General features: G+C 38.1%; 1 protein-coding gene across 1 annotated transcript in view; it reads left to right on the top strand.

The window, feature by feature from the left end:
- The window catches only part of NAALADL2 (N-acetylated alpha-linked acidic dipeptidase-like 2), a gene marked incomplete at its 3' end in the record, with an annotated part of 69,550 nt that overhangs the window by 9,351 nt on the left and 49,877 nt on the right, over positions 1–10,322 (top strand). Inside the window, 1 exon segment of the mRNA XM_009696745.1 lies at positions 4,383–4,398. Within this exon segment, the coding sequence (XP_009695047.1) occupies positions 4,383–4,398 (16 nt within the window).

The raw sequence follows: 10,322 nt of genomic DNA, 5'->3' as shown, positions 1-10,322 counted from the left end.
TTCTCAGCCCTCTTTGGTGGTGCTTTGACATCCAGTTCCCTACAGTCAGCACCTATGACAGCTATTTACTAGAAGCCTGCTAATAAGTCAGACTGTTACCAAATTTACTGGGAGCAGCAGGACTGCAATTTGTTGTGCAGTATTAAGTTACTGTTCATGCAGCATTTGTAACTGAAGGCTACTAAGGAGCATTGCTAGGAATCGATCAAGGATAATGAAATGGATATTGTCTGAATAATAATCAATTTTAATAATAGTCTTCTACAGTAGTCTTGCATTAAGGGGCTTCTATTCTCAGTTCAATTCTCTCTGAAAGCTGATGAGTTTCTGAAGTGTAGTAGCTGCCACTCTGAAACAAATGTGAGATGTATTGAAAAGCTGGGGCTTTTCCCAGCAACGTTGGAACTTTGCACAGTGTTAGACTTTTAAAAATTAAACAAGTTGGTTGGCTTTTTAAATTTCTAAAGTACTGTTTATGGACAAGAAAAATAATGCAGGAGGTGTGTATGTATGTCTGATTTTTCTCAGTCTCAATAATAGGTAATCTTTAAACATGCGAGAAGTCTCATCCTTCATGTAAGCTGGTATTTCCCTTGGACACATGTAATTGGCACAGTTTACATATGTGTGATTTCCCGATGAACTCGTTCCTATCCAAGTTAAAATACTGACTCATACTCCACTGATTTTATGAGTATTTTTTTCAAGGGTGAGAAGGTTGAAATATTCCAGTTAGGTGGAATGTTCTCTCTCCATGATTTTTTTTCTTTTAGTAAAACATGAAAATTGAAAAGTGAATTAAAGTGTCACTATCAAAACACAATGTTCAAATGGCTCAGAAGTAAAATTGGAAATCTTGTTTCTTGGAAACTTCAGGATTTTGATTCATAGTTGGGGAATTTTGTGTGTGTTGATGTTTCCTGCCAAAATAATGTCTGATCCTCAACCAACTTAATGTCTTTGTTTACCTTTTGTGAGAGTTGATTACTTTGCAGAATGGCGAATATAACATTAACAGAAGTAAGCAGATAACATTTGAGGGTTTTCTTCATTTTACCTTTTTCAATGGGTGCTCAAGCTTCATTAGCCAGGAGGCTAATTAAGTGGGTTGTGTGAGGCTTAAGGAAAAAGGTTACTGTTGCTGTGGGGGTTAGGACCCCATCAAAGACTCCAGCAAATTTCAGGAAGCTCTTCAGAGATGAGTTTGTATGAATTGTAGTATTTTTGCTGAGATCTAGGTCTAGAGAAAGGAAATAATTTTGAGATGTCTTTCCTTTGGAAGTTAGGGTATGGCTGAAGACTGATGTAGTAATCCTCCTATATAATACAGAATTGACCAAATGACCAAAGTTTTGAAGTATGCTACCTTGACTCAACTATCCACTACTTGTGTTATGCTCTGGGCAATAATGCATTTTGCTTCTGCACAGGTGGCGAATGGGAGCCTATAGGCTGGAGAAGCCCAGGACTTCTCCAAAACATGAAAAGGGGAGACGGTAGGAAGAAGGGCTGATAGTTAAAAATGGATAAGGAATCCATGAGAATGTCAGTACGCCTTTGGAAATTGTTTTCATTATTCCAACAGGGCAGCTGTGATTTAGCAGAGAGCTCACATATTTACAGTTATGATTGTGGCCGAGGCAGCAACATGTTCCCAGCGGTTCTGGAATCTGTTTCCTATTGAAGGCTATGTGAGCCAAGGCTGATGGAGTGCAGATTGAGAGCATTTAATTATTTAAATAGCTGGCTGAGTGCTATTTGTGAGCAAAAGGTGGTAGGTCTGGGTTGTTGCTTGTTTCATGACCATTTGTTAGTAATAGTTATTGAATGCTTTTATTTTTAATAAATGCCAACCTAGGTGATGGGCCCTGTGATGTGCATTATTAAATAAATAGACAAGCTTAGAAAAAGGCCATACGGTCATGACTAAAGTTTCCATTCTCTGTCAACTATTTAGGGAACAAAGCAAGAAGCTGAATTATTCATGATATGCTTAGTGCAAGGCAAATGGAACCTGCTGCTGTGTTGCTAGCAGTGCAAATAGTGACTTAAAAAATACAAATTGTTTTCTTCTATGTTATCATGCTTGTTTCTCTTTGCTAATATTTCTAGAAACTATTGAAGAAAATTAAATCCCGTGACAAAAAAGAGTTAAGTCTGCATAGTTCCTCAGAATCCTAGCACAGACCCTGTGGGGGATTTTGTTTCTAAATTATTCAGCCTGTGTGCTAAAAAGATAGATAAGGCAGTGTGTTTTGGAAGTTCATACGGGTATTCCTTTTTTTCTCATTGAAAACTTTTTAATTGATATAAGTTTTGTAAAGACTGTTTCCTACAGACAGAAATATACATATATAACTGTCTATCCATTTATATATGGGGGTTTGTTTGTATGTGAATACATAGACCTAATTTTTCATAGCAGCTGAAGTTCTGTCACTTACACTACACTTCTCAAAACTGTCATATATTCTAGTGCTCAGCACCGCTTCTCCCTGTGGTTGTGGCTGAAACCTGATTGCCGTTCTAATCCCAGGGCCAGAGGTACTTCTTGTGTTCATAGTTCCTTTGAAACTGTAGGATCTCAAAATACTGTGATGACTGTTTTATAAATGCCCAGAGGGTTATTAAGGACACAGTTCTGCACAGGAAGATGGGTCTCAACTCCTAATAAAGTTATTTGTTTAGCATTTGATGAGAAATAAATATAGGTTGGAGGGGGCTTACCTCATTCATATTGAAATAAGTGTTATATAAAATAAAAGATTAAGTTAGTCGATCACAGTGCAGAAATATTTTCAGATGAAAATAGATACCTGGGCTTCTTAGTCTGGTGTCAGAAAAAAAAAACCAAACAAGAAAAAACAATGGCTGAAAGATCAAGCATTAAATTAAAAATAAAACTATACAGCACAGATAAGGTGATGAATGGAACAAATTTCATTATGACTTAGTTACGTTTTTGGTTGTTCTTTAGCCAAACTGTTGACATAGTGTTCAGCACAAGGCAAAATGTATGTCTATGTCATAGAAAAGGCAAGGTGAGATGATTTAGTGGTTTCTTTCTAAAGTTTTTTCCAATCTCTGTGTTTCATCAGTCTTTTAAAAGATTTTATTGAAGCATACTGAGATCTGTTGAATTTGTTACATGTACAGAACAGATCTCGGAATGCAAGTTTGAAAACGAATAGTACTTTGGATGTGGAATGAGTTCCTCAGAAGGTAGCACTGTTCGTTCTTTTTCCTAATCATAGTGCAAGGACAATATGAAAACTTTTCCTACTTTCAGATAAAAACTCAGAATATGGAACCTCTGTTTTGAATTCCTCTTTGAGGAATTCAAAGGAATTTTGAATTTTGAGGAACAGGAATTTTTTTGAAATAGGATTTTCTTATTTTTTTTTAATAAGAAAGTTAACTCTGAATTCTTGACCACATTTTGAAATTACAGTTGGCATCTGTGAACTGAGAGTAGGCATATAGCCCCCATGTTTGGTGTCCGTACCTCTGAGTACCCAGAGCAGGAGACAACAGCCAGAGGTACGCAAGAGGTGATTTCTACGTGTGTTCTGCAGAGATTGTAAAAACTCTTTTAAGTGAACAATTGTGTTAATGCAGCATATGCCCAGTTTCGTTACATTATGAGTCAAGTAAACTAACAAGTAAAGTAAGAAAAATCTTAAAAGTGCATTGGAAAGGTTGCAGTCTAGTCGATCGTCCTGCTGGCAGTGTGGCCCTATTCTGCTAACCACCCCTCTGCCTTCACGTGGGTTTCTGGCAGAGGAGAAAGCAGTTCTTAAAATACACCTCAGAGGGTCAAGCCTGCACTGACGGCCTCTGCCTCTTGTCAGCTATAGTCAGATGAGATCAGATTCTGCGATTCTTCATCAATTGGCTTCTAAAAAAAGCAATGATAATTTCCATCTGAGAGAGGATGCTAGCTAAATTTTTGGAGTTACCACTTCTTTTCCTTTATTATTGGGCTATTTTAGCTGGGATGCCTGAGAGAGTTTGATATTAATATTGTCGTTTGTTTAATAAACCGAAATAGAACAGAGGATTTAGGCTCTGGCAGTTGCAGGAGCCGAGGTGGAGCCGGGTGCTGTCGCGGGGCTGCTGGAAGGCACGCGGAGCTGTTTATAGCACTGCGAGGTGGTCAGGCATTATCTGGGATTTGCAGCTCTCCGCTAGCAAACTTTTTTTTTTTAAACAGACTCTGTTAAAACAAGAATAACTTGATATTATTTTAGAAATACAAAGCTAAATAAATTAAATCCTACTTTAGTCTTACGGATTTGAAAATTGGTTTTACATGCTTTCGTCACATCCTGGCTGGATTATCTAACTTTCTTTTTACAGTTTTGCCAGCGTTGCCGCTGCAGGAATTGTGTACAGATTGTAGCGGCAGCAATGGTCAGCGGCTTCCCAAGGAAGAGCAAGGCTCGCAGAGGGTTAGGTCTCTTTCCTGTCTCTCTCATTTTCTCCTGACTCAGGATGTCTTGAAGTTAAAAAGGTCTTGCTGTTTGGGAAACAGTTAATTGGATCAGGATGAGTCATACCTAGGATTAAATGCTGGCAATAAGATTGGATGCCTTCCCCCTAGTTAACGTAATTAAGACTGACATTAAAGATCAAATTATCTTTACCAAATTAGGGCCTCAGGTAAGTGAGAAACTCTTCAAGGACGTTCCTGCCTAGTGCTGTCCCCGCCTTGCTAAGGAAGCTGTGGGGGCCCACCAGAGAAGCCCTATGGTGCTCTGGAGGGCAGGGCTGGCCCCTGAGGTCCAGACTTCAAAACTCCTGCTGCCCTGGTGCGCTCTCTCGGGGGTAGACATGCTGGCCACTTGTGTGTAGCGGGCGCTGCGTCTGCCTCTTCTCCGCATCCCAGGCACCAGGCACAGGTCGGGCACGGGGACACGGACGGGAAGAGGATTATGGTGGTGTCTTGCAAATGTGGGAAAAGTTGTCCTGGTGGCCTAGTGAGGTACAGAGAAAGGTCTTGGCTAAATGCAAAGTGTGACAGGCCTAGTCTGTACGTGCCCGCTACTGCTTTGGCTGCAGTTCAAAGCTCTGGAGCAGAACTCACAAGTTCAGTTTGCGGCAGGCTCCTCCCTGCCCGTCCCTAGCATCTTCAAAACTGGTCATTTCCCACATTATTTTGGGGAGGTGTCAAGATTTTTCTAGCAGGACTGTGGAATTCTACATACCGAATCTAAATGTCTTGCTGCTTGGCTGTTTTTCCTCGGTTACCTTTCCTGAACTGCCTCAGAGAGATCCCTGTATCCTTCCAGGGCATCCTGGCTGAGCTGGGCATGCTCCTCCTGGCAAAGCGCTTGAGACCACCAGTGCCTTCTGACTTCTGAGGGACTTCATCTGAGCCATCTTCGCTCACGTATGTTTGGTTTCTCCAGAACAACTGACTGTCTTTGAGATCTGGTCCTGTTTGCTTCATCTCAGATAAGAGCAACTGACATTTCTGCAGCACCTTTTAGCATAGGATGATAAATTTCTTTACAGACTTACTCAGAAATTATTTTGTCCTCCAAAGAATTCAAGATGTTTACATTTGAAATGCGGTTACTGAATAATCCAGTCTACCCCAAAAGAATTAACTTTAAAATTAGGTTATATATGCTGGATCTTTTGGTGCATAAAGACATTTTAACACCTTCTATTTATTGTATGTCGCAGCACTGATTGCTGACTGCATTATATTTTTAGTTCAGCAGAGATAGAAAACAGATTTATCTAAAGATGAGTCTTAAGTATTTGTTTTGTACTGTTGTGCCACTCATGAAGAGTGATTTTGGGATGAGAATGGTGATGTTCCACCAGTAGTTCAAGATATGTTAGCCCAAAGGAAAAGTTGTTACTTTTTCTAGAATGAGGGGAAAGTAATTTTACACAGAGAAGGATGGTAATAATTGTCATAAGGCTTACTATAGTTGCACACAAATAGTTTCCTAGTTTCTTATGCGAGACTATGATACAGCATGTAAATAATGCCTCATAAAACCAGTAAATAGGTAACTTTAAAGAAAAAGTGTGACCTTAATGAGAATGACAGGGCAGTTATTCCAGAAGCAGCAACAGCATATCATAGTACTGTCTGTTTGTAATCCTTTAAATAGATGACTTGATAGTAATGGAAAGTTAGCGTTCTTTTCTAGATTCATCTCTAGCTAGAAGATACATCTTTATCCCTTTTTGTATTGCAAACAACATATTAGCTTCTCTTTCAATTGCACATGCTATTAGAATTTGCCAGAAAAGCTCTTGTTTTTCTTTGCCCCCAACGATATTTCGAGTCATGGAAACATTAGAATGTATTCAAGATTTGTTCATTCTTATTGTAGCTGACAAGGAGATAATCGATCTCTGTTAGCATATTTTTGAGACAGTGTTTAAACTGCCCTGGGAATATTTGAGAATACATAGTAAAATCAAATTATTTTTACTTACAGTATTATTTGAGCACTAACTTTGAGAGAGACCATATTCTACTAGATACGGAAAATTAAAGTGAGTATTTGCTTACAGGAAATTATATGACTGTGATTGTATGTAACAGAGAAAAGCTCCATGAAGAAGTCCTTATTTGATCTTGAAGGCAATATAACAAATTTAACAAAGTTTTCAGTTGCTTTTCCCTGTTTATCAGAAGAATTTCACACGTACTAGAAATATTGTATCTTACCAGCCTTGAACATGTGGAAATGTTAAAGTACAGAGTCACAAAATGGTTATCTCTATAGTTAAAAGTTTGAATTTTCAGAGAAGACTTAATTATTTAGGGAAAATGAAGACTGGATGAAGACAAGAAAGGCTCCTTGGTGATATTTTACTTGCATTCCTTTCAGAATGCATGTTGTATGATAATGTTTTGAGTTCATCAGATTAATTACCTTTATTTGATTTGTCCTCTAAAAAAACCCAAACTAAACAAAAGACAGCCATGAATTGTTGCATGAGCATTACTATGCACTGGCAATCACAAAAGTATGAGTTCATGCTGTTTGGACCCTTCTCTAAAGAAATAATGAAATACTTTACTTTAAATTCTTTTTTGCCTGAAAATCATGTAGAATTTTTCTCACTTTCTTGTATCACCAGATTTCAGTAGAAGGGAGTAATTGACTAAATATGGATTCAACCATGGCTAGGTTTGAAATTACTATGGTTCCAGTGGTGGATAGAAAGAAGTTTAAAAAAACACAATAAAGATGAATTATGAATTAAAATTAATTATAACTATAATTTTAAGCAATATACTGAAGATCATGAAAATGGAGCTGTGGTTCTGAGAGCAGCAGAAAGCTGTGTGATGATCTGAGGCAAATTATATTCTTTTTAAATGCTCCTGAAATATTTTCCCTTGTTTTTGTCACTGAGAGGTATCCTCCCCTAATTTGCAGCTACCTTTGAAATGTTCTGAATATATAATTAAGTAGCATGAATTTAACTTAGTCCTCTTTCAAAGTAGATTTAAACATTTGTTCTTGATTCTAATTTCATGTTTCCTAGTATGCACATATTTTCCTGAATTTCCCAGAGTTCTTCTGAATTTACAGTCATATAACTGAATTCAGAGCATTTTATTTAAATTTTAATTATTTATGGTTAACACTGTGACCGTTTTAATATTTCCTTTTTGTTAGGTGAGGTATCTAGCATGTCTTGGCACACCTGAGCAATATGGGGTAGCACACTGGGATTTCTTTTTTTACTTAAACAAAACAAAACAAAAAAACCCACATTAAAAATTAGCCCTGGCTATACATAATTTTGAGATGTGTCCCAGGAAGGTCAAATTAAGTTGCTTAAAATACTGATATGCACTTGTTGTTTGAAATCTTTTAAAAGAAATACTTCTGTGCATAGAAGGACCAAAATAACTGAGACCATGAAAGTATGGATCTTTAAAATCTGGTTTGTCAGATATGTAGGCTGGAAACTCTGTGAGGTGATGAATGCTTTTATTAGCCGTATATACAGTAGCCAGTGTTCTGGAGTCTTGAACTCAAATTCCTCTGTTTTGAGCCACTAAAATGCCAATAAGCAGTAGTAACACTGCCTTTGTTTTCCTAGAATTAATGCCTGCACGTGTAGCTTATGCTACTTAAATTTTGAATGCACACTTAGCCATAATTGTATAAAATGAGAAAATTGTAAGCACAGAATTGGAGGGAGGGTGAAGCTACTTCTGCTAATGAAACCTTAATTGTTGAAACTCAAGTTAAAGGCTGAATATTCAGAATTGTATCAGAGACTGCAACCTCCCTAAAACTTGCTACTTATGCCATTAAAAAATGATTGGGCACTTCAGTTTAATTTGCTTGAAGGTGAAGAGCTTGTAAGACATATTTGAACCCAGAAATAATTCTGACAGCTAATTTTTACATGCATGGAAAAGAAGTTTTATAGTGGAAACCTTGACTTTTAGTATTGTAGTGCTAGAGTCCAGCTGTCGTAAAGGTCCTAATGATTTCTGACTTAATTATGTATCTGAACACTAAGGCTGCTACACACTCTCACTACCCTTTAGAGATTCATGTCTAAATACCAAATGCTGGTGGCACTCTTTGGCTGTGAAACCTGCTTTACTTTAACTCTCCGTCTGCACAGCTCTGCTAAGATCTAGGAGATGGATTCTCTTTTGTTAGTATTTCACGTCTAAGTTAAGCTTCCCACACACGCCTCCTAAATTGGCATAAATAATGACATAAATGATGGCATAAGTACTTTAGACCTCATTTGCTGATTGTGCAAAATACTTTGGGGCAACTGTTAGGAAAAGCCTTACTGTATTTCTAGCAATGTCCTTCTGTGTGCCCATCAGCGTGTTAGTCAAGTGGATCCCAAAATGCTCTTGCACCCCTGGGGACCCGCAATGCATTACTGAGGAGGAAGAGAGGAGCTGGACCTTTCGATCAGATATCTCCCTCTTGGATGGCAGGAGAGCTGTGCCAGGACTGGAGAGATGATGCCGCAGCCGGAGTTGCCCTCCAAAATGCTGTGTGCCTCTTCTGGGAAAGGGATGTCCAGGGCTGACCTGAGAAACAAACGAAAGCGTGGCCAAATAGGACAGAGCAGGCTCATCTCTCTCTGGTTGTGGAAGGAAAACGATGAAGGAGTTGTTAGTAGAAAGAGACTCGTTCTTATTTGCTTTTGCATTAAACCTGTTGGTTTAATAGTTAACGAGTGCAACATCAACATCAGAAGTGCTTCCGGCACGTTTTTGAAAGATTGTTACCCTTTGGCTACAGTTAATTCCATTTTAAGTATGTTTATTTTCACCTAGAAAGTTCAACTAGAGTTTGGATTGCTTCCCTGTTGAAGATAATTTGATTTCAGATTGCAGCAGTTTAGAAGTATATAGATAGAAGAAAAATTATTCCATAAAAGCTACACTGTATGTAAATCATCCTATTCAAGCAAGGAGTTTGATGCTGTTACAAATTGTGTCTTAAAAGTGAACGATTTATGATTTTGATATAATTTTTTAAAATTCTGCACATGCCTGTTTTGTAATAGCTCGTGTGTCATCCAGCTGGCACGTATTATGTCTAAGTATGAAAATGAACGCTGAAGTTAAAACAACTTAATGGAAATGGGTTTTCAGAAACATGTCACAGCATTACTATTTTTAGTGTCAGACATGCTAAAACTGATTTGAGTTCTCCATAGGTTGGCAGAAATGTCAGTCTCAGACTACACTGAACCTGTTTGGGTATGATGCATTATTTGCTGATGCTGTTTTCTTGTTTACATAAGTGGATTTGCATGGCTTGCTGCTCCAAATATTGGACTACTGAAAACCACCTGCATCTGCTGAGGTATTGAGACAAAAACTCTGGAGGCTGGCCAGGTTTCTGCAGTGCTTTTGCTTACGTGGTTGACAGTAACATCTGGTAACGCAGATGTTGAATTCTAGAGAGCCATAATTATTTTGAGAGTAGGGAGAAGTTGTCACACGTAGTTATTATCATGCTACTATCACAGGTATTAGAATCAAAGAGATCATTTTGTTCTTTGCTGACAGCATATGTTTTCTCAGCTTTGGGGATGTGCTATTTTGATGCCATGCAATATGCAGATTAAAAATTATCTTTTTTGTTTTTTTTGGGTAAGCAGCTTGAATGTTAAAGAAGAGCAAAGAGACTGTAAATGTGAAATGTTTTGGTTTTTCAGAGTACCAGTTCCATTGCGATTGTGATTGCTGCCAAAATATCCTTCACACTGTGCCCTGGAGCCCCTCATAAATAAGCGTCGGATTTCATACTAGTGGAAGGGAAGCTCTGTTCATCTCAGATGTTAGGGTT

This window comes from Cariama cristata, unplaced genomic scaffold (genome assembly GCF_000690535.1).
Source record: "Cariama cristata isolate BGI_N322 unplaced genomic scaffold, ASM69053v1 scaffold203, whole genome shotgun sequence".
NCBI classification, from domain to species: domain Eukaryota; kingdom Metazoa; phylum Chordata; class Aves; order Cariamiformes; family Cariamidae; genus Cariama; species Cariama cristata.
The sequence above is the reverse complement of the archived record's forward strand: the minus strand, read 5'-3'. Positions and strand labels throughout refer to the sequence as shown.